The sequence below is a fragment of the Salmo salar genome, chromosome 17, assembly GCF_965601325.2.
Source record: "Salmo salar chromosome 17, fSalSal1, whole genome shotgun sequence".
Classification (NCBI taxonomy): Eukaryota; Metazoa; Chordata; class Actinopteri; order Salmoniformes; family Salmonidae; genus Salmo; species Salmo salar.
Window position 1 is genome coordinate 62,794,251 of NC_138307.1, and position 24,234 is coordinate 62,818,484.

The 24,234-nt window shown below is 42.8% G+C and overlaps 3 protein-coding genes and 2 pseudogenes across 9 annotated transcripts in view; 2 read left to right on the plus strand and 3 right to left on the minus strand.

Moving 5' to 3' along the window:
- tulp3 (TUB like protein 3) overlaps positions 1-3,658 on the minus strand; it is a 39,598-nt gene extending 35,940 nt beyond the window's left edge. Inside the window, exon 1 of one of the 3 annotated variants that reach the window (XM_014153594.3) lies at positions 3,520-3,658. In XM_014153594.3, coding sequence (XP_014009069.1) covers positions 3,520-3,539 — 20 coding nt within the window. In that variant the 5' untranslated portion in view covers positions 3,540-3,658. Of the gene's footprint in view, positions 1-1,999; positions 2,869-3,519 lie in introns of those variants that run through there. The other 2 variants (XM_014153592.3, XM_014153596.3) reach the window with 2 other exon arrangements.
- Positions 3,659-6,948: 3,290 nt separating this feature from the next.
- Positions 6,949-8,682, minus strand: LOC106576420 (uncharacterized). The gene is made up of 3 exons (XM_014153591.3): positions 8,560-8,682; positions 8,159-8,361; positions 6,949-8,025 (listed from the first exon to the last, which is right to left on the minus strand). Exons 2-3 carry the CDS (start codon positions 8,339-8,341, stop codon positions 7,258-7,260), a joined length of 951 nt encoding a protein of 316 aa, XP_014009066.1. The 5' UTR covers positions 8,342-8,361; positions 8,560-8,682; the 3' UTR covers positions 6,949-7,257.
- On the plus strand, positions 8,256-14,347 carry LOC106576419 (forkhead box protein M1). 5 transcript variants are annotated; one of them, XM_014153587.2, is made up of 9 exons: positions 8,256-8,392; positions 9,609-10,124; positions 10,235-10,383; positions 10,617-10,811; positions 10,999-11,127; positions 11,298-11,354; positions 11,667-11,718; positions 11,843-12,012; positions 12,109-14,347. In XM_014153587.2, the coding sequence occupies exons 2-9, from the start codon at positions 9,653-9,655 to the stop codon at positions 12,913-12,915; spliced, it is 2,031 nt and encodes a 676-aa protein (XP_014009062.1). In that variant the 5' UTR covers positions 8,256-8,392; positions 9,609-9,652; the 3' UTR covers positions 12,916-14,347. The 5 variants fall into 5 exon arrangements, with proteins under 5 accessions (XP_014009062.1, XP_014009060.1, XP_014009064.1 ...); XM_014153585.3 differs by lacking the exon at positions 8,256-8,392 and adding an exon at positions 8,638-8,925; XM_014153589.3 differs by lacking the exon at positions 8,256-8,392 and adding an exon at positions 8,638-8,925 and having other exon boundaries at positions 11,298-11,339.
- A 128-nt stretch (positions 14,348-14,475) lies between these two features.
- LOC106576435 (cystine/glutamate transporter-like) lies at positions 14,476-18,877 on the minus strand (annotated as a pseudogene).
- Positions 18,878-20,994: 2,117 nt separating this feature from the next.
- Positions 20,995-22,378, plus strand: LOC106576434 (peroxisome assembly protein 26-like; annotated as a pseudogene).
- The last annotated feature ends 1,856 nt before the right edge of the window (positions 22,379-24,234 follow it).

Sequence of the window (24,234 nt, forward strand, 5' to 3'; positions counted from 1 at the left end):
GAGGTGCTGACTCCTAAAACTCTGTTAGCTACTTGGGATGTATCCTTGATGGAAGCTTGGGAGGTGTGAGCATGGCCAATAAGGTGCTAGGGAAGGTTAATGCCAGGACTACGTTTTTGGCTAGAAAGTCCAAGCTGCTTGATAAGGACTCCATGAAAGTGCTAGCTACTGCCCTCATTCAATGCCATTTTGACTATGCTAGTACTTCCTGGTTTGAGGGCTTATCTAAACTTATGAAGGAGAAGCTCCAGATAGCCCAGAATAAGCTGATCAGGGTAGTATTGAAGTTGAGTCCACGTACTCACATAGGCAGGAGCTGCTTTCAGGAACTAAACTGGCTGCCTGTTGAGGCTAGGGTGTCCCAGATTAGACTAGGTTTGGTTTACAGGAGTATTTATGGTCTTGCGCCCAGATATCTATGTGATTACTTTCCTCGTGTTAGGGATGCATACAATCACAGCACCAGATCAGGTGTTGCTGATGTGTTCTTATACAGGTTCAGGAGTAATGCTGGGAAAGGTACTTTCTTGTATACTGGAGCCTCAGAATGGAATGAGTTGCCTCTGCCTATAAAAACAACGTCCTCTCTGGACAGCTTTAAAAATAAAGTAAAAATATGTTTGATGTCTTCTGTGCCCATATGAATAACCCCTATGATGTAACTGGAATGATGAGATAGATGTTCTTCTTCTATGTTTTTGTTTTATTATTTCACTGCCATACTGTGTTTTATCTTGTCTAGCCATCTTGTCTCAAGAGGACCACAATGGAAATAAGTCCCAGACTTTATTGTGTGTTATCCTCGATGATTTTATTCATGTGCATGTATGGCTTTTAAGTTTTATGTGTGCTTGTTTTTTTAAATGGTCGAATTAATAAACTAAACTAAAATGGGCCAGATGTATACAAAATGGTGTCGTCTGCATAGAAGTGGATCAGAGAATCACCAGCAGCAAGAGCGACATCATTGATGTATACAGAGAAAAGAGTCGGCCCGAGAATTGAACCCTGTGGCACCCCCATAGACTGCCAGAGGTCCGGACAACAGGCCCTCCGATTTGACACACTGAACTCTGAGAAGTAGTTGGTAAGCCAGACGAGGCAGTCATTTGAGAAACCAAGGCTATTGAGTCAGCCATAAGAATGAGGTGATTGACCGAGTCAAAAGCCTTGGCCAGGATGATGAAGATGGCTGCACAGTATTGTCTTTTATCGATGGCGGTTATGATATCGTTTAGGACCTTGAGCGTGGCTGAGGTGCACCCATGACCAGCTCGGAAACCAGATTGCATAGTTCTTGTGTCAACATGTTTGCCTATTAATTGTCCTGAGCCCTTTTCCACAGTGTGCATTAATGTCACAAAGGGAATAGCCAATAATATTGTTTGTTGTGGGTGCAATGGTATTGCAACATTTGTGGGCATGCTTTAAAAACCAAAGACTGTGGAATTCTCTATTGCCTCCAGATAGTCACATAACATTCAGACATACAACATTCCAATCCACAATAATATGGGGGTGGAGTGTCATTATTTTGACCAGGAATGCACAGCATAAAAAAAATGTTTGCTTGTGAAATAGGCATTAAGAATCCCTAAATGAAACTCAACGTCACAGGGTGAAATGAAGTTGCAAAAGCAATGCAGTGGATTTCACTTGTGGGTGCTAGCTAGACCTTAAGATGAGCAAAAGAACAGTGTTTGTTGTCATAATAGCAGGGTCCTAAACAGTATAAAGTCAGTTGTCATTTTAATGACAAGTTGTCATGATTGTGTTTATGACAGCTGATTCTGTTATGCCGAAGGGTTCAAGTAGTATTAAATAATTATCATACTCTGACTGACATATTGTAATTTGTCTATTGCCTCCATGTAGCATATCACATAACTATCACATCATTGACGAACTGAACCATCCAACACCTTATTCAACATCGGATTGTCCCCATGTTGGCCACAGTTCCATACAATCATTATGCTATGACATTAGCTTGATTCACCTGCTTTTGTTGATGTTGTTCATCCTGCCACTTCTTCCGTTTCGGAAGACTTCTTTGGTGGTGTCCGTGCCGAGTGATGTTGCCAAGATTGCCCACCTCATAGGCCCTAATACTGTATTTTTTAGCAAGCTGCTATAGTACCCACATTTCTGCGGTGCCGTCTCCAAGGAGAATGGCGCGAGCTCCTATGACAAAGCCACCGTAACTCGAGAAATCGAGTGTAATATAGTCCCCATCTGATGGCTTTCGTGACGCAATTATGTAACGTTAGCAACCCAACATATTCAAGGCTTGAGCCTTTCCAGATGTTTATAACGTCGTTATAGCTCCGTTGTCAACATGCATGTTCATGCCATTTTGACATTTTTCAGATGGAACGTTATAGCTAGCTAGCAAGTTGAAATAAAAAAATACTCTCTCATTTTCAAACACATTCATGTTACAAAACATTAATCAAAAAGTTTACGAGCAATCCATGACGAATTGGGTGCTTTCTGCTTTACCGTTAACAAGCACGCTAGCTAGCTAACAATCGATGGAGTTTTCCTAGCTACAATTCACTGACCAGCTCGTGCTTCCTTTTCGTGATAAAACGATGCCCAAATCGTTAATGATACGCGTTTAACTCTGCTTGATTCCAAGAAAAACAAGAAAAATAGAATAGTTAGCTGGATTTCAAGTTGTGAAAAATATGTATTTTAGTTTGTGCTATGTATTATCTTCCATGATTGATTTACCACTCAGCCTCTGTTCTAGTCTCTTCGCGGAGCACGCTATCTTCAGGCAAGCAAGGAACGTTAGCTAGCTAGGCTAACATTAGCCAAAGTAGCATCATAGTCTTCTCGAGCAACAGTGCCTTCTGAAAAAGTTAAGCGATAGACAAGTCTCGCGCACCACCACCAGACACACTTCGCCCATCACATTTGGACACCGCATGTCTACATAATATTTTTTATTTATTTAACCTTTATTTAACCAGGTAGGCAAGTTGAGAACAAGTTCTCATTTACAACTGCGACCTGGCCAAGATAAAGCAAAGCAGTTTGACACATACAACAACACAAAGTTACACAGTGGAGTAAAACAAACATACAGTCGATAATAGAGTAGAAAAATAAGTCTATATACAACGTGAGCAAATGAGGTGAGATAAGGGAGGTAAAGGCAATAAATAGGCCATGGTGGCGAAGTAAATACAATATAGCAATTAAAACACTGGAATGGTAGATTTGACCGTAGATGAGTGTGCAAAGTAGAAATGCTGGGGTGCAAAGGAGCAAAATAAATAAATACAGTAGGGGAAGAGGTAGTTGTTTGGGCTATTTATAGATGTGCTATGTACAGGTGCAGAAGCCAATTCTAGATTTAACTTTGGATTGGAGATGTTTTATGTGATAATATCATGGGCAAAGAACTATATATATATATATATATATATATATATATGTAATATATATAGTAAAAAAATAAAAATATAATTGTTTTTTTTTGTACAATTTTTTTAGTATTTTTTTACTTACCTTATGCTGTAGTAACTCATGTTTATCCACGGTTGCTATGGATCCCAGCTAGTGGTGGCCTCCTGGTGCAGCAGACAACTTTCCTTGACACGCTTGGAAAATTGTTCCCCACAGCCCTAGTTACCGCACATGACTACAACACAGTGTTGCCAACTCCTCAGTAAGAAAAGTAGCTATTGGCTATCCTACAAGTCGCTAGAAGTCGCTAAATGACGTCATCGCCTAATTTGCATAATTGGCCATGTGTATGTAATTGTGATGGATGCTGTAGGAGAGAGGAATAACGTCATGGGAGAGACAAAACGTGAGTAAAAACACCCTAAATATGTTTAGAACTACAAATTAACTTTCTTCTGTCGATTCTTGTTTTTTTATGTCAGAATTCCAACCCTCCTCCTTTATCCGGACTTGGGACCGGCAAAAGTGACCCAAAAGAGACACTCTGGCGGAGTTACTTAGTTTTTTATTTAATTTTATTATTTATTTTTTTTGTTTTTTGTTTACATTTTTTTAATTTGGTTTGGTTTTTAACCTTAGGGTCCACTTAGGAGCCTACAACAAGTCACAGTAAAACATGAACATTTTTAAACGTAACATTTTTACATTTTTTTGTATACAATCTACATTAACAATTTAAATGGACCAAAAAGAGACAATAGAAAAAACTGTCAATGGCAATGTGAGAAAATTATGGTAACTAGTCTGGCCCTAATTCAGGTTAATAGTTTTTTTTTCCAGACCCCCCTCCACACACACATAGGCTGTGCTGGCTCACAGAAAGAGTGGGTCATCGTCATTTTGGTCAGGGCTCTCTATGGCAGGTTCAGCAACTGAGGGAGCTGGCTTAAATGAGTAAGCAGCCGATGTGCCAAAAATCTGCAAAACATTATCAGGCAGCTGGTGCTCATAGCAAGCCTCACCAGACAGCTTCAGTCCATATCAAATGTACAGGATGGAGTTAAGGGTCTGCAAGGACATCCGATTTCTAAGTTGGCTTTTTACCACACTCATCTGGCTGAATACTCTATCGACTTCAGCATTCGAGTGTGGCAAGGACAACACAGACACAGCAGCCATGGCAAGTTCTTGAAACAGGTTGATATCAGCTGCGTCCTTGAACTTCCAAATCTCACTCCAGAAGCCCAGTGTGTTTTTTGTCTCATTCCATTTACTAAGATAGATGGCACACCATTGCTGGACAATCTTGTCTATCTCTGCATTTGAGTCGCCAAGGAGCTTGGCTATTTTTTTTTCTTCTCCAGGGCTCTTATTGTGCTTTAGAGTTTCCTCCACTTTGAAAACTGACATGTACTGCAATGCTTCAATGTTGTCCGGCAGTCTCACCCTCAACTCATTAGTGAGGGAGATGGTGAAGGCTACACACCGCTTTCGGATATTGTTTTCATCCTCAGGCGCAAAGTGGAGCTCAGCTGCCTTTGTCTCAAAAAGGTAACCAAGGTACGGTTTGCGACTGATGTATCCATCTATTGGCCCTTTGAGTACATCAACATTTGCCAGTAGATTCAGCATCCTGCTGCTCACAGACTTGATCAGGCTAGCCAAGCTGTCAAGTAGCTTAAGAGGATCTACTTGCTCTCCCTCAAAAGCCTTGATGGCCAACTGTACCTCACCCAGCAATGACTTCAAAAAAGTCAGATACAATATGTTTTGAGGATCACTGTACATGGAGTATAAAACCTCAGCCATGTAGCAGTGTTCACTGGACTTGGTGACTGTGAAATGCAGCCTAAGCTCCTCCCACTGGTCCAAAATGCGTGAAACCACAGGTTCAATGGAGAGCCAACGTGTGGCACACACCTTTACACACACCTTTACACATCTGTAAAGGTTTCTCCCCACAGTTGATGGTCTCATATATGGCCTTGTAGGCCTCCCTGCGCTTTGGAGACAATGAAAACCAGTTATAAGTCTCTCGTACCAAGTACTCCACACTACGGGGGATGGTGTCATTGGAAGCATGACTTACAGCCAGCTACAGCGAATAAGAACCAGATATTTGAGGCCATACTCCTCCTTCAGCACTTTATGGACCCCATTGTTAATCCCCGTCATAACAGAGGCATTGTCAGTCCCTATCCCCAGGAGTTTCTCTTTTTTAAGACAACACTTCTTGAGGAAAGCCACAACAGCACGGGCTATAGATTTGACATATCCTCCCTCCAACTCAACAAGCCCCAAAAATGTTGATACAATTGTCTGCTTGGTGTCACTAAAGTACCTTATCACAACTCCCAGGTACTTAGAAACACTTACATCCGTGAACTCTTCGAGGAGGCTGAAACGCTGGACACCCACATCTGCGACCAACTTTTTTATGGTGCTAGAACACCATTAATCATTTCTGTGCACTTTGTCCTGTGCATTTTGAAGTGGGTAGCATCAGTGGAGTCTGAGAAAGCAGCTCTACATGCTTCTCCAATGTGATCACATGCCAGCATGGAACAGTTCAGCGATAGCTAATGCCATGGTGGCCTCAGCCTTTTTTGTAGTCAATTTTTTTAACCATAAATGGCAGCTTGTTTTGGGTGGAACTGTTATAAGGCTTTGCCTTTTGAGTATGTTTTTGAGTTGTCATGTGTTTTTTACATCACTAAGTTTGGCGTAGAAATCAGCCTTACAGTACAGCCAGTATGCCCGTGTATCATCTCCAATAAACGGCTTCAACCAGCCTTTGAATTCAGGATTTGATTCCCACTCCTTTCTGTATTATTGAGTGTACAGTTTAGACTGAGACATGATGAGCTAGCCAGCTAGATGTTTAGCTTATGTCACAGAGAGGTACACACACAGTGGACAAGGTGAGTGACTGAGGCTGTGTGAGTCAAATGCAGTGATTTATTTTAGACAAAGAACATTTTACATTTACATCCCTCCCTGAATGTAAGCCAGGGCAGGATCAGCCAGCGGCAGCTTCCCGCATGCGCGATTCATTTGCATTCTGGACGTGGAGGGGTGAACATCTCCTGCTCTGACTGCAGCTGGGAGGGACTGCTGCGCGAGGACTGAGCCGCCTGTGAGTGCTTTGGGACAGGGGTGGGGACCAGCTGCTCGTTGAGAAGAGTAAGAACGATACGTGTTTTCACGTCAGTCTCCAAAAGTCTCCAATAACACCTGAAAAGATTGCAAGATTTGTCGCAAGTCGATTTTTTGAAAATGTGTCGCTAGAGGGGTCTGAATACTCTGTAAATATAGCGACAAAGTCGCTAAGTTGGCAACACTGACAATGCTATTGGATGGCAAGTTATATAGACTGAGTGATTGGACAGGTTTCTTTGCTTCTGCATGCCATGTTACCACACATGTAGCTAGTAAATAGACCCCTCTATTTATACCCAAGTTACTAGCTAGTGTTGTAACACACACCACGGAAATTCATTATGTATTTTTGTTAAATTGAAAAACAACCAATTTAAAAAATATATTTAATGTGGACCCAGGGTACAAAGAAAACAAGAACCTAGACAGAGCCACATCCATAATGGGCTGAACTACCAACTGCACATGGACAACATGCCAAGTTATCCCGAGCAGCAAAACAATTGAGTGGACTCGATAATATCCCGAGCAGCAAAACAATTGAGTGGACTAGATAATATTATAGTCATTGCAACATATCACTTTCAATCAGTGGACTAATGTATTCAGGTGGTGTTAACTACAATTCAGTGTTAATTGCAGAACATGATAATAAAATGTCAACATTTACAGTTATGTTGATTAGATACTAATCAGTGCCTCTGCACTTGAAAGATAACCTCGGTCCCCCAGCAACCTCATCAGCCCTTTCCTCCTCCTCCATGTAACCTTGACTCCATAGTCCCTCTCTGGGGTGTCTGTTGCTAAAATCTCTGAAGTCACGGTGTGTGGCGGGGTCATCGGCTGTGACGCAGGCAACAGGAGACGAAGAAAGGAGGAACTACCATCATGGTGTAATTCTGGAGTCTCTACATCAGGTGGGGAGAAGACATTGTCCGTGCCAGGGGTGTGGTGTGTTGCTGAGGCAGGAGTCCGAGCAGAGCATGACGCTGGGCTCTTGCAATGTCTGGCAACATTGGCAGCTGAAGTTCTAAGGACCCCCACACATCTGCTAGAGGTTGATGCTGCATCTTCCAGTGTTACCTCTGACAACCGTCTCCTCTCAGCCGTCCCTTTCCTGAGAGAAGTTCTCTGTGTTGGTGTCTCCGTTTCATCTTGGTTACTTAGGTACTCTGTACTTAGAGAACCGACCTTATGCACTTGCAAGCCCTGCTGCTCCTCATGGGCCCCAAGAGCAGATTCTACAGCTTTCTTTCCACGTGCATGGTTTTGATGGAGAGATTGGACTGTTGACCTTCTCTGAAAAGATAAGGCTTGGAACTTGCAAACACTACTTTTTCTGGATAAGTGAGAACTCCTGTCAATAATGCTTGTTGCAGAGAGGCACTTCTTCCTCCCTCGCCTTCCTCTGGGTGCAGGGGGCGGTAGTTGATCAAACTGTGGACTCACCTGAAATTGAGTGAGAGAGACGAGACATCTTTGAACATGTTAGTTATACATTATTTATAGTCTACGGTTTGAACGGACAACATTCAGAAGATACTAAATAAATTAAAACATGATTGATTATCATCATACATACCCAATAACTACAGGCTGTGCAGCTGTTCTGTCGCTGCTCCTCAACCAGAAATGATTTGGGATTGAGAGCGCCTCTCACTTGAGGCACGTTGTGGTATCTGGCGTCATCAAGTGGTGGCTCAAAAAACAACAGCGACGGCTTCTGTGAGTTTGGCAAAGATGTCTTTCTTGTTTTACGGGGCATCAGAGATCATGGCTGAGGAGCTGATGGGATCAAGAGAAGGTGAAATATAAGGTGACGTATCAAAGTAATGCAGTATGGAACAGATGGGGTATATAAGAAACGTTATAACGCTATAGATTGCATTGGGTTAAGTAGCTAGTTAGCTACAACAACAAAAAATAATACAGTGAAGTACCCTTCCATGAACACAGTACGCCTTCGTATATCACACGACGTACCTGGGTGTATACTGCATGTCAGAAGAAGCTAGTTATCAATGTTTTGAAGAAATAATGTCAGAATCAGAAAGGACTAACATTTGGCATTTGCTTTGCTGTCCTTCTCAAGTCTTTCCGTTAACATAATGGCTAACGCTGATTGGTTTTCACATCCACTGGCTTCAGCTCATTGGATATGCAAAGACCACATGACCGCAATCACAAATACTGCGCCAAAATTCAAACTCCCATTCCCTTTCACGCCGAATGAAAGGAGGTGGAGATCTACAAACTACCTATCAACTTTCATTTTCGAGTATTGTCATTGTTTAATTAAGGAGTCAATTAACCCAGAACAAAAGCGCATCGCATCACCATAATATGAAGGTTTGTTATTTTCAACTTGGTTAAAGTTGCTAGCTAGCTGGCAAACTAAACGCGCTAACTACTACCGCTAGCTAGCTAACTACTAGTTTACGTTAGTTTGGGGAATATTTTTCTACCTTCTTTGTATGTTAGCTAGCTAACTATAAACCCGTGGATTAGCAACTAGCTAATTTAGTTAACACCATCGTGTTCTAGAAGACTGCGTCATAACCATAGCTGATATTTGAAAGACTGGTATTTCTATTCTAAAATCGTTAGCTAACTAGCTATAGTAACAGTTAGCTATTTTTAATTGAAACAATCAAATATATAGTTTAGTTAAGTTAGCAAGTTACTAGAGTAACGTCAGCGCAAATATGGAAAACATCAGTTCATATGATCCATATCCGAAATACATTTAATTCGGCGTTGTTACCAGGTTACGCAAGCTAGCTAACGCTACTTTAATTTGGCCATCAAAAGAACCTTGGATAATTTTTGAACTAACAGCTTTTGCATCGACAGTCTTTGCTTGCTTAGTTGCAGCATATCAACTCAGGTAGAAAATTGTCAGCACCTGATTCGTCATCAGATCAGTTTAGCTATCATTTAACCATTATAGCTAACTAGCTCTAACCTAACCAGCTTTTTCTGCCCCAGGGGAAATGTAGTTGTGACTTTAACGTTACCTGTTATCTCTTCAGACATCAAGTGAAGTCAAAGGGCCAGCCTCTGTAATCTGAGCAAAATGAGACGGAGCCCAAGAAGGCCCCTGATCCTTAGGAGGAGGAAGCTTCCTTTCCAGCTAAATGAACCAGCACTTGATGGCTCAATTGATGAGCCGGATGGACTACGACACAAGGAAGCATCCACATCCAAACCCCCAGGTGGCCAGTGTTTTCCTGATGGCATCCGCATCATGGACCATCCCACTATGCCTGGCACACAAGTGGTTGTCATCCCCAAAACTGCAGACCTTCAGAGTGTAATTGGGGCCCTCACTGCCAAGGGGAAGGAGTGTGGCTCTCAAGGACCAAACAAATTCATCCTTCTAAGTGGTGGCGGCTGTATCGAGGATGGTGCAGATTCTTTCTGTCAACCTAGCTATATGAGAGGTCACAGCTCTGGTAGGAGTAGCATGGCTCTTGTCACACAGCCAGAGAATGCAACAACAATGGACTGCCTAAAGGATACTAGGACTTTGACTACAATTAAACCATGTATGTTTATTTGCTTTCATGATTTTGGGTTAAATGACCCTCCACTTTTCAGGTGTTTAACTATTTGATGATGAACATTGTTGATGCGCACAGTTTTTATTATTTCACAGTGAATAGGGACCTTGATTGCAGTCCTCTAGATGACAGCCTTACTAACATCCAGTGGCTTGGGAGGATGAATACAGACGGTCTTGAACCAGATCCTGCTAAGAAAGCTGCCAACAAAGAGAATCGTGACGCTTGCCAACAGATTCTCCAGGTTTGACTCCTCTTTTAGCATATCGGTGTGATTGTTCACGGACGTATGTAGACAGCGATGCTCAAGGAGGGTGTCACCGGCAACGTGTTATACGTTTATCTAGAATGTTTCAAATGTTGCACTCAAGTGTGATATTAGTTTTGCGTGCTTGCTGCATTTGTTGAGTCTTCAAAGAGCAGTATCTAAATAGGCCAAACAAAACCAACCTCTCTTTTGTTCTGTTTTGCACACAGTCACAAAGTGAGCGACTGGAAGCACACAGGGTTGTCAAAGACCCCTTGTTAGAGAGACCACCCTACTCGTACATGGCAATGATTCAGTTTGCCATCAACAGTAAGAAGAGCAGGAGGATGACATTGAAAGAGATCTACACTTGGATTGAGGATCACTTTCCATATTTCAGAAAGGTGGCCAAGCCAGGCTGGAAGGTAAACATCCACAATATGCCCTTGGTCACAGATAGATTTTATTGGTGTCACTGTAGTAGTTGAGGACAAGATCGTGTTACAATAGAAGCAGAAAAATACCCCTTAAGCACCCAACAAAAACTTGTATAATTGCCAATGGCATAAGCCACATCCTCTTAGTTTGATATTGTCTATGCTCCTCTGCCAGAATTCCATCCGCCACAATCTCTCCCTGCATGACATGTTCATCCGTGAGACAACACAAGATGGCAAGATCTCCTACTGGACCATCCGCCCAGAGGCCAATCGCTGCCTTACTCTTGACCAGGTTTACAAGGTCGGCATGTTACCCACTTTTCTGTTCTGTCATATTTTGTCGCTGGCCAATTACAACTATGGGACTCCACAAAAGGACAAATCTCTGCATGTAACGGTCTTAACTCTGATATCTACCTCTTATCTCTATGTTTAACTCTGTCCCTTTTGACCAATTATCCACCCCCACAGACTGAGTCTGATCCAACTTCCATCTCGTCTCGGACCATGCAGGTCTGTGAACAACATGTAAGATTGTTTTACCCTTCTTTTCATCTGTGGCAGTCAGTCAGGGAGGACAGGACAGTCGGAGAGAGGACAGGACATGCTTTCCATCTGTTCTTGTTTAGCTCATTAAGCTGACAATTAATTTCAGGGGAGATGCGAGGTGTAGGCAGAGAGGCAGACATCACACGACCACCGTACATAGTCAGTAACTTCTTCTACACAGGTCTAACTCATGCCGTCTTCATACGTTGTCTTTGAGAAGAGGAAGGGACCATTTCAATTAGAATAGTTGTGTTGGGAATAAGAAGTTAACATCTCAATTGTCTCCCGCAGCAACAAAAGAGAATTGCTCCTGAAATCAAGAAAACATCTGCCAGTGCCCCTGGTGAGTGAGGGAAAGACGTGGGGGGAAACGAGCAGCTGGACAATTACCAAACCTTCCAGAGTTGGAAATGATTGATGTGTAGCCGTTGCCTCATTACTTTTTTTTCTTCCATCCATATGTTCAGAGAGGAAGATGAAGCCCCTTCTTCCTCGTGCAGACTCCTACCTGGTCCCCATCCAGCTGCCTTTCACCCAGTCACTCTTCTTGTCCTCGTCCACACAGCTCCCCCTCTCTGCCCCCCAACAGAAATCTAGCTCCTCAGGAGGGGGCAAGAGGGTCCGTATAGCTCCCAAGGTAAAGTATAACCATACCTTTTTTTTTGAAGTGCCGAGAGGTTACTTGATTCCCTATAATTATTAAATGAATATGTTGGGACTGTGTGTTTGGCAGGTTACGTACAGTGATGCCTCCACAGTGATGCTGTATGCTCCTCCAGTTGAGGAGATGAAGGAGGAGCGGGTCTGTGTGCCCCTGACCTCTGTTGCTCCTAGGGCTGTTCTGACCAACACCAGGAAGGAAGTCAGCAGCTCCCGTCGCAAGCAGCGCCTCGTCCTGCCTTCCAACGAGGAGCCCATGCTCCTCTTGCCCGACAGCACCTTCTTCGACTCGGGCCTGGCCTCCGACGGCTCCGCCTTACAGGACGCTGAGCTCGACCCCCGGCCGGAGCCTGACAGCCCCTGCAGGGAGTTCTCTTTCAAGACCCCCATCAAGAGCAGCCACCCAGCCTCCTCCACGCCCAGCAAGCCACCCACTGTGCTGTTAGAGCCCTGGAGGGTGACCCCGCTGGGCAAGGAGAGAGGCGGCATGCTGGACTTCAGCCCCATCCGCACCCCCGGCCCCAGCTTCACCCCGCACCGCCATGACCACACCCCCTTCAGCTTCAGTAGCACGCCCTTTAAGGACCTGCCCTTGTTCAACTCCCCTCGCGAGCTGCTCACCTCTGCACGCTCCTCATCCGCGGCTGGCCCCACCGGCACCTGCTCCCCGGGGCCAGAGCGTCTGCAGGGCTGCTCCAGAGAGCTCGAGATCGGGGGTCCCTCCACAGCCAACCGCTCCCTTACGGAGGGCTTGGTCCTGGACACCATGAACGACAGCCTGAGCAAGATCTTGGTGGATATCAGCTTCTCTGGCCTGGAGGATGATGATCTGGGTATGGGGAACATCAGCTGGTCTCAGCTCATCCCTGAACTCAAGTAGCCGAGCAGAGAGCGTGACCCTTTAATAGTTCTTTGCTAGATGAGGATGCCATAGTCTCATTACCCAAGCTGCTCACATCATCTTCCAATCTGTAAATGTGGGAGTTTTCTTTTTAACTTAGATTTTTTTTTTTTCTTTGTCATTGGTTGCTTTTGTAAATACTAACCAGTGTTTTTCCTCTCACTTGGTTGTGTTTCATGCCACAAGCTTAAGCGACCATATTTTGATAACAATTCACTGCTTCCCACGATAGCGTTGAAGGAACTACTAGAGAACCGAAAAGTATGCCTGAGTTATGTTCATTTGCACATTCTGTAATATGTTTTGCTCTTTAAAATGTACATTTATACATAGATAAATCATCAAACTATCCAGTGAGACCGACACTACCATGCTAGAATATAAGATGTGGTGCCTCCTCTGAAAGTGAGCGAGTCTCCATTTGATTGGACATCTGAAAGGACGTAACATAATGTACAGATGATCAACCACCAATGAGAGAAAGTAATAAACAACAAGGACTGTCTACACCCAAAGGAGATGCCATTTTTGATTGACCAAGTCAACACTTATTCTAGTGCACTTTTGTAACTTATTCTAGGTATGACAATGTCCAATCTGCTTTGTGAACTTTTAGAGTGGTAGTAGTTTTTCACTCACTATGTAAAAGCATAAAGTAGTATGGTGATGTCTTCTATTCCTGTGTTACTCCGTCTGTGTAGAAGGGAAATATATTTGAATAAAATAAATGTTTGAATTGTCATTGGAAGTTTTTTGGCTAGAAGATTAAACATTTAATGCATGAGTTTATGGTTTTATCTTGATCAAAGGGTCATAGTAGTTACGGGAAAGGAAGACTGCATCATTTGTATATGACAAATTCTGAATGATGTATGTCTTTTTTTGTAGTTATTCTCAGTTCCTTTGTTAGCTGTGCTTGTGGACACATTCAGGTTAAAGTTTGAGGAGCATCCTGTCTGCTAGTGTTTAATATCATGGCATGGGTTTGCTGGTGATTGACTTGGTTTCATATTTTTACAGTATTGGTGTCTTGGAAACTGTAGCTAATTTAAATGTTTAAAGTGCCTTTTTTTCTTTTTGGGTGGGTGTGCTGACTACAGTGAAACCCAGTGACTTTGCTGCTCCTTTTCACATTGGTTGGGTTTAGATGTCTTGACTTTGACTAGATTCACACAGTCCTGGGTTTCTTGTCCCATATCATTTAAAAGTGTTATATACTGGAAGAGGCATGAACACCACATAATATGCAAGAACTTTTACATTCTGGTTCAATATTTATTACATGACCAGTACAACAGACCCCAGAGGAAGGTTTGGGGAAAAACTGACATGGGTAAATTTTGGGGTGTTTAAGAAAAGCATGTCTGTTTTTATGACTCCTATGTAAATGGAATAAATGAATGTCACAGTTTCTCTTTTTGTTTTATTTGCGTACCAAATACCAGTATGTCTAAATTTGCTGATCGTCATTTTAAATGTAAATAATCCACACAAAACATCTATCGTATTCAAAGCGTAAAAAGTACACCTCATTAATTCAAGTAAACAAAAACAATAGTCAGTGGGGTTTTTTTTCAGCAGAACTAACTTTCCCAGCAGTGAATGTTGTAGAGTTAACGGCTCACTATTTTCCAAATCTAACATGCGTTGGTATTTACGTCCATATACAATATGGAGTGTGTGTGAGTACAGAGGTGTCTTTAGTAGGTCTGGACATCCTGCTGAGCCACCTCCAGCAGTATCTGGAGAATAGAGAGACAGTCCTGTCGGTGACTCGCAACAGCCATAACTATCCCACACAACACCACCCTCACCTGACATTTCTGCTATCAGTAATTCAGTATGATGACAACGACATAGTGGCATGATAAGGATGTGACTCACTGAAGCTCTTTCTCCATCGGGTGGGCAGGCGTGAGCGGTGCACGGTCAGGTAGTAGACAGGGACTCCAGACAGGGTGAGAGCACAGCTGCCCCCTGTGTTCCACCACTGTGAAGGTGACTGCAATGGCCAGCGGCACATAGTAGACAGAATAGCTGACATTGGAATAAAACTGTAGGTAAACAGTCAAGAAACAGCCAACCAGTAAGTACCAAACAAGTGACATTAGTTAATTATAGTAGTCGTGGCAACCTTGAAGGGTCTTGGGAGGAGGGGGAAGCGGTAGCGATGGATGAGCATCCCCATGGTCGCCATGGCAATGAAGAGCCACCGAGAGAAGGAGGCAAAGTTGATCAGCTGGAATATCTCTCCTCTCGCCACCATCACTACCACCAACGGATACTACAGGAAGGACAACACAAACATCTCAACTGGACCATGAAAGCAAAGCATAGACCTACCTCATCAATCCAATAAGGACATCCCCACAATGCAGATGTCTGTAAAGAGACTCTAATAGGGTTGGCAAGGTAGACTATGGGCAGTAGTAGTAGACTATACCAGCAGCAGAACAGCAGGCAGAGGCGTGTTTCTACGGATGTGGATCATTGAGAAGAGGACTGGCCAGTGTCCCTCCCTGGCCCCCACAAACAGCATCCTGCACCACGGACAGACAGACAGACGTCTCGTGAACAGAACCAGCCAAGCGTACATCAAGGTGTACGTTTCTGAATTACGAGAGTGCAGCATTATTACCTGGGTGCTCCAAAGAAGCCACCGTTCAGCGCCCCAAGACAGGATACAGCTACCAGTACAGGAATCACAGAGGCCAAGCCGTGAAGCGCACGATTGGCAAACGTCTGCGATAAACAGACAGCATATATGAGGCTGACATGCAGTTCACTTCTAATGCAGTTATTTTCCTTCTCTTGGCTTTGCCCATATGATGCCACAGTACTGACCACAGCCACAGCGTGAGACACAAGAAGCTCCTCTGCTGTCATCATGGTGTAATAGGCCACGTTGACAAGAACGTAGCACACAGTCACCGTCACCATGGAGAAGATGATTGCCAGTGGGATGTTTCTGACAAAATAGAGTAGACAAACTAAGGCATGAGGTTCATTGATTATTGTGTGGAAATAATTGGTCAATCACATAGTTTTTTTTAATGTAAAATACCTATTTGGGTTAATGACCTCCTCTGTGACAAAATTCAGATAAAACCTGCAAAGAAAGTAAAATATGTTAATTTATCAGTTAACAGTTCTTTATGGACAACACAACAATGGTATGATTGGGATTTTCTTGTGCACTGCTTACCATCCACCATAGGCATATAGACCAGAATAAAAGGCCAATGGTAGCTTATCCAGTGTTAATGTATCAATCTCAAAGCCATTCTGAAAGTTCTCTGTCTGTCCTGGGGAGGGGAGAGAGGAAAACGAGTTAGCAGGGTTTGATTGATTACGGTCCTGTGTATATTGTGTACATCGTGTATCATGTTACTCTACCAAAACCACTACCCGACCTCTGGCTAATGCCATGATGCCAGGAACGATGATTAAGACCAGGGCAAACATCTTGATGAATGTCAGCGTGATCTGGGTGCGAGAGGCCAGGGTCACACTCCAGCAGTTTATCGCCACCACAAATAATACAGGGAGGGGGGTAGATAAACCTTGTTGAAATAGTATTCCATAGTAATCAAACAATTCACAAAGTCTTATCGATTGTATTTTATCACTCACTCCAAGAATGCTGACCAGTTTAATCAGTGCTGTGGGAGGAGCACAAGGGCTGAAAAGGGGATCCACCAGATAGCGTCCGAACGCCAGGGACACGTAGGATGCTACAGCTGGCCTTTACAGTCCACATGGAGTACAGTAAAAGCATTAGAAAAACGTGTACTAAACTATACTGTCCCCTAAACTATTCTAAGAGTGTATGCAAAGAAACACAGAGATACAGGCTGCTGACCTGATGAATAAAAACTCTGCCCAGAGACGCAGGAACGCAGGCAAGGGTCCTAATGTCTCCAGCAGGTAGGTGTAGTGGCCCCAGACTTTGTAAATGTGGTTCCCAGCTCAGCGTAACACAAGGCCCCTGGACAAAGGACAGAGACAGATGACACATCTCCCACAGGGCACAGACGCCAGTTCAACGTAAAGTTTTGATTTACATTTGGTTGAGTTGTCAACTAACGTTAATTTCAAAGTGAAATTACAAAAAATGTTCACCATGTCATTGGATTCAGGTGAAAAGTTAGGCGAAAAAATACTAAATTCCTTACGTTGATTACTTTTTTCAAATACAGTCAGTTTTCCACGTTGACTTAACGTCATCACATTGAATTTGTTGGTTGAAATGATGTGGAAACAATGTGGAGTTTTTGCTAAGTGGGCTGGGATATTTTCTATTGTATAACTATCTCTATACATTCAGGAAACAGATTTTTTTTAAATATTCATTATTCAGTGCATATCATTAGTTATAGCTGTGCTTAAAACTGGTATAATAAAGTAAAAAACTGGGGGAATACCTGGGAAAGGTCAGCCATACATCCACCCCATGCTTTCAGCCCATGCTACCCTTTTGATCTGTTTATTTGGTCAGCCGTAGGCTATTACCCTATAAACAGCCTTAATGAATAGTACAGATTTGATCACTTTTGTTGCTGAGAATTTTCCTGCGCAGCAGGAAATTCAAACTTGTAGAGTATTTAAGGTTTAAAAATACTTCTGAAGTTTGTAATTTCCACTGAAATTTCTATTTCAGACTTGATTTGCCCTAATGAAAAATGCATCAACCCCTACAAAAACAGCCATTAATTATAATCAACAGGCTCATTTTCCTGCTGTAGCAAACTGGCTCCAATTAAGATCCTACATCTGTATATTAAACCATCAGTTTAATAGTAAACATTTGGACATCTGTGCAAGGACTCATACTTGAATGATAATAAATGTTTTAAATTATGTTAATGGTACAAATAATAGTGGAGGCATGTATGACAATAACCTGTACAGTGAACTGTTATTACCTTAATTAAATAAGATAAGTCAAATTACTTTATAAGTGAAAAGGTTGATCGCATGTGCAAATACCAGAGGATTGTGGACCTTGGCCAGATCATTCAGCTAAGTGAATACATCCAGCACAGTTTACTGCCAAAGAAAATACAGCGAGTACTAGATTACACCTCTGAGGTAGCCTAAGCTTCCATTAGGGGAGTGAATGTTGTGTGCTGTCTGTGAATTAAAGGGGCAGTGCAGTCAAATGCATGATTTACCTGTGTTTTCTATATATTACCACACTATGAGGTAGACTGCCTGAAATTTCAGCTTGTTTTTGCCCTGCCTGGCTACATGACCAGGCAGTGTAAGTTAATAGACCAATAACAATAATATATCTCTCTGCCAATAACAGCTCGTTTTCAGGTTACAATCCCTCCCATTATGCTCCTCCAACTAGGCTTCTCATTCAGACCTTTCCCATACAGTCCTAGCAAAATTCTTGCGAGACAAATTACTTTTTGCTAAGAAGCTATTTTTGTATCTTTTAAACCATTTTAATTGGAAAAAAATAGCAGTAAGGTGCTTAATTCTTACCCAGAAATGTTTTAATATTGAGATAAAAACAGCTGCATTGGACCTTTAACAATACTGAATCAGCCTGATGTGTGAATATTTATCAAAAATGTTTCAAGACGGATATTGTGTTAGCAACTGCCACTCTCAAACATCACAATTATGCTCCTCTTGCTTTCATAGTTACCCACTACCTCTTTTAAAATGACAGTTGGTGCTTAACGAAGGTCCGAGAGGACCCCACACAGTGCCCAAACCACCAGTGACAGCCCCACACTACCACTGTTCATCAGAACCCCTTTTGGTGCAATGAAGATGCCGCTGCCCACCACGGTACCGATGATGAAGGAGATAGCCGGAAGCAGACCTATGGTCCTCCTCAGGTGGATCACTTCATCTTCTTTCTTCTCCTTCACCTCATCCCCCTCTTCCTTCAACTGAATTCCGTCTATGCCCATGCCTCAGCAGCCTTGAAGGTGTGAACACACCTTGTTTAGATAGTCAGCCTTACACCAACACGTTCCAGTGAATAAATCAAGTAGTCCATTTAAGTGAACAAAAAAGTATTCATTCTTTACGAACACAAAAGTATAGTAATTACCTTTATGGATAAACTATAAAATTCATATATCCCTCTTCTTATACTGAAACTGCTTGTATTTATCCAATGAAGATTGCTTGATGTAGAGGACAAGTGTGAAAGACGAGACAAGCTAGGGGAGGGTGACAAGCCGAGTAGAGCTGTATGAGCTGAACGGGTAGACGAGTATAACCCTCACACTTACACAAGGCCCTCTCCCCTGAAATTGTTTTTTTACCCCCTCATTGGCTCTTGCAAATCAGCACAGTCAGTAACCATAGAAACTCACCAATCCTGCACAAGCGGAAAACAAAGTCAGCAGTCTTCCCAAGCTTCAACAACATTTCAACAACATGAGTAATTAAGGCAGTTTAGATGAGTCAAAGCCATGGTGCAGTCATTGTACTGAGTATGAATGTTTGTGTGTGTGTATGTTTGTGTGTGTGTGTGTGCGTGTGTGTGTGTGCGCATGCACTAAAGTTTTTGTGCGTGTGTGTGCCGGTGTGTGTAAAGTGTTGCTTGTGTGCACAGCTATAAACACGGAATACCATGGGGAGAGAACCCAAACACCCCTTGTAGAGGCAGCTGTACAGACAACAGGGGGGTCGCTCTCAACAACAACTTCACAACAGAGAAAGCATACGTGCTATAGGAGCAGATGGTCTTACTGATGTTCTCACTAATATCCACAAAATATCAGTAGAATTCATTCAGAACCAAATCATAACCAAATAACATCCAATTTGACACAAATTTCAACACTAAAATGGGGTTGAATGCAACGTCGTCAAACAATTGGCTTGTCTTTTCTCTCTCTCTGCACACACGCCTGATGAATAAAAGCAAGGTCATGATGTTTGACCCTGTGTGTGAACTGTGAAGTATTTCTGTCATGAGCAAAGAAACTTCAGCGTGAGATCACATGTGAGGGATCCAACAGCAAACTGTGAATAAATGTATCTTGCCTCTCTTTTCTTAACACTTGGGACACTGTGGCTGTCTGTCACGTTCTGACCAGTAAAAGGGGTCATTTGTCATTGTAGTATGGTCAGGGCGTGGCAGGGGGTGTTGTTTTTGTGTGTTATGGGGTTGGTTTGTTTCATGTGGATTTGTTCTAGTTTTCATTTTCTATGTTCATTTTCTATGTGTGGCCGAGTATGGTTTCCAATCAGAGGCAGGTGTCTTTCGTTGTCTCTGATTGGAAGCCATACTTAGGCAGCCTGTTTTTTTCCTGTGGGTTGTGGGTGGTTGTTTTTCGTATAGTCTATGTTACCTTACGGAACTGTCGTGTGTCGTTTTGTTATTTTTTGTTTAAGTGTTCACGTTACTCTAATAAAAGATGATGAGCACTCTACACGCTGCGCTTTGGTCTAATCCTTCCGACAGCTATGATACTGTCCATTTCAGTTAATCTGTTGCTTGTTAACAGCAGTTAACAAAGGCATTATAGCTGCTTTATTTTCATTTGACATGTTTAGTTGTAATTGCATGTCTTGACAATGGGTGTTGGCATTTCCGGGAAACTAAGTATCATATTCACAATAACTTATCTGACATGTCACCACTCTACCCCATCACATTATGTGGCTTGAATAATACAGAAAACCCCACTCAATACGGCATGCCGGGCGAACTAAATCGAGCGCACCTGGAGGTTCACGTATGAATAAGAACGCAAGTGAGGTATGGGGAGTTGAAGGCTGTATTTACTGCCTTGTGTTCACGAGTAATCTCCGAATATGATTGGTGGCGAGTGCAGAAGTCAAATAAGAGCATGTAAATCTTCTCAGAATGTAATTAAATTTGTACAAGGCAGGTACCACAGTTTTTTTCAATTAAACTTACCACCACCACATAATTGACGGCATGTTTAACATATTGGTAAATACAATACTAATGTTTGGTTGACAGTCGGTGATTCGTCTTATAATTTGTCGGCACAAACAACTAAAAGAGACATAACATTAGCTACCTAGAGTGCAATGAGAAGCAACTCATCCACCTCAATGTCTCAGACTCTCAGGTTCAGGTCTGTCTGTCAAAGCCCCCCACTGTGTTCAAATTTTGCACTGACACATGGCCTGTTGAACTCAGCTGCCGAGCAGTTAATGGTTCAGAGGGATTTCCAAGCTGCTTTCAACACGTGAGAGAGGTCTGGATAGTCTTTTAAACGTGGAGCAAGACAGGTGGGTACTAATTCTTAGAAATGTCTCTACTTTTATGACATGGTCCTTGTTGCATTGCATTATTGGACTAAATCGTTGTCCATCTGACTTTCAGGTATGGGGAGTTGAAGGCTGCACTCTGCATTGTGGGGATTCAAGCAATGGCTGAACTCAATCAGTGGCCAGGTGTACTGGCATGGATTCTGCAGCATTATGAGTGCCCTGAGAAAATACCTGCCAAAATAATGCAGATGTGGTGAGGAAAATGTAACATGGTTAATATGCAGGCTCTCATTTCTTCCACACCATTTATAACAGACACTGCACATTGTGATTGATGTTTTTCACCATGTCCCTCATCATGTCCCTCTTCTTTTTTGTAGCATACTTCTTTACACCAAAGTGGGTGAGCAAGCTATGATGCAGTAGGCAAGCAATGTTTGGCTGTGCTACCCATCCAATGGGAGATTGGCAGGATTTGGGACTGTAACAGAGCTGTATTTACTGCATATTCTAGTGCCTTTAGGTCATATGACAGAGGCATGGGAGTTAGTTGTTGGTGAGGTGGGAGGTATTGCATTCACAGAGGACCAGAAATAAATAGCACTGGATATCGTGGCGAATAAAGAGAACCTCAGCCAAGAACAACCTCCAAGCCCTAGTCCCAACCCCAGTCCTGTGGTGGCTTCTGGACTTAACACACCTCAAGGTGCATCTCATTTACAGTTGCATTAACCCTTTGTATTGACTTTAATGCTGCCAGACAGTGTGACTGTGTTTGTGCTTTATAGGTGCTGTGATTCAGAAACTTGAGGCCTATCAGTAGCTAGTGCTGGGTCATTCACTCTTCGTAGAGTCTTTCTGGCTGCGGTCCTTTTCTACACGCTTTTTGTCCGGATGGATCCAGGTACAAAATAAATAACATTGTAAGCCTATTATTCAATCATTGAAAGAAACTGTCAACATCAAAATAACGTGGTTGCTTTAGTTAATACTAGTCTAGCACTTAGCATTCAGCTTTTGTCTAGCTTTTGATTGCACCCAACCTACCTACAGTATTTAAGCACCTAAGCACTGAACAGCGACTAGATATCAGAACAAAGAGCGTAAATGTTATGATGATTCTTGGATATGGATCTCACAGCTGCTGCAGATGCTGAAGCAGATGTGGGACGCCATGTTTGCTCCTTATTATCGAGCCAGAGCTCAGAGCTAAGAACTGTAAAACCGTACAGCTTAGTGCTGGGACATCATGGTTTAAATTTGACTGAGAACCAAGAGCTCACCACTGACCCTCTAACCATGTAAATATGAATTAGTGACTAAGATAAAGAGAAATTAGGGGGGCTTTTGTTGGCAACAACAACATGGATACCTGTGAAGGCAGAATGTGAACAGCATGGATACCTGTGAAGGCAGAATGTGATAGTAATAGTCAGAGTTCATTTCTCTGGTGTTGCAGATTCAGTTGCTCCCATATAGGTGTGTGTGTGTGAGCGAGCGAGAAAGCGATTGAGTGTGTGTGGTGACACATTTTGTGTTGATAAGAATTGCCCAGTCCAAAACAACTGTTGTAGGCAAGCTAATTATAATCAGATGCATGTCAGACAAACTCTAACTTTTACATGACAGTGAAAGATTTTTAATTGGTAAAATGATAATTCTCTCATTATGAATTACTCCAGTATCTTTCAAAAGGGTCTGGCTCCAGCAGATACCTTCTCAGGACACAGGCGCTGTGAGAAATACGGGCTCAGACTGGTTGAATCCTACCAGAGATGATGGCGCATGTATTAACGAGCTAGTGTGTACTAGGTAGCAGTGGTGTAGTGGGGGTATTGCGTATTACTTTTTAATCCCCACTGATGCATATCCAAGTAGTACAGCGTATACCTTCACTATATCAATTATGTAGTACAATAGCGACATTATGCACAAAGTAGCCTACATAATCGCAAAGCATGTGAAATATGAAGAAAATAAATCCCATTGCGAAATAATGCTTTTTAGCCTATTCATTGATGGAAATACCAGTTGATGGAAATACATTTGACCAGTCATGCTTATTGGTCTATGGCTTAATTTGCATAATTTTGTGGAATTAAATTGGCACGAGTGTATTATATTCCTTATGTATCTTATTTATCACATGCACAGCATACAGATGCAGGGCCTTTTAGCGGAAAATCTGTCAGACAGCTCTTTTATTCGCCCAATCAATGCGCAACAATTCTAAAATCAATCCTGTGTTAGAACGTTTTTTGGGCCTCCCAAAGTAGTGCAGCGGTTGAATGCACTGCATCGCAGTGCTTGAGGCGTCACTACAGACCCGGGTTTGATCCCAGACTGTGTCACAGCCGGCCGTGACCGAAACCCATTGTGCTCTAGCGGCTCCTTGTGGCGGGCGGGGCGCCTGCAAGCTCACTTCAGTCGCCAGCTGGACGGTGTTTCCTCAGACATATTGGTGCGGCTGGCTTCCGGGTTAAGCAAGCAGTGTGTCATGAAGCAGTGCGGTTTAGCAGGGTCATGTTTCGGAGGACTCGTGGCTCTCGACCTTCACCTCTCCCGAGTCCGTAGGGGTGCTGCAGAAATGGGACAAGACTGTTACTATCAATTGAATGACACGAAATTGGCCATGATAAAAAAAAGAGCAAATATTTTTATTTCTCAACTGGTAATTGAAGCGTGCTTCCAATTTGCACAGAAGGCAGGCTTCATCAGTGTGTCACACACCACTTTGCAGTGAGCTGGAGGCAGTATGCATTTTGAAAACATATTGCTACTTAATTGATTGAAACCTGAAGGTTTTACTACATACAGTATTATCAGTGCATGACTTGGGCTGGAGCTGCCCAGAACGCCTTACCGGCATTTCACATTTTTGGGGAATTGCGTACCTGCTCCTCTATAAAAACAAATAGCCTATCGCTGGCCCTGATTCACACACAGAGGCAAAAAGGTTGATCAAAGCAGAATGAAGGCGGGATCTTCATTGAATAGCAATGGAGAATGGGCATTCATTTCCTGATTCTGCTTTGTTCAAGTTTATTTGCTGCTAGTCTGTGAATCTGTGAATGACAG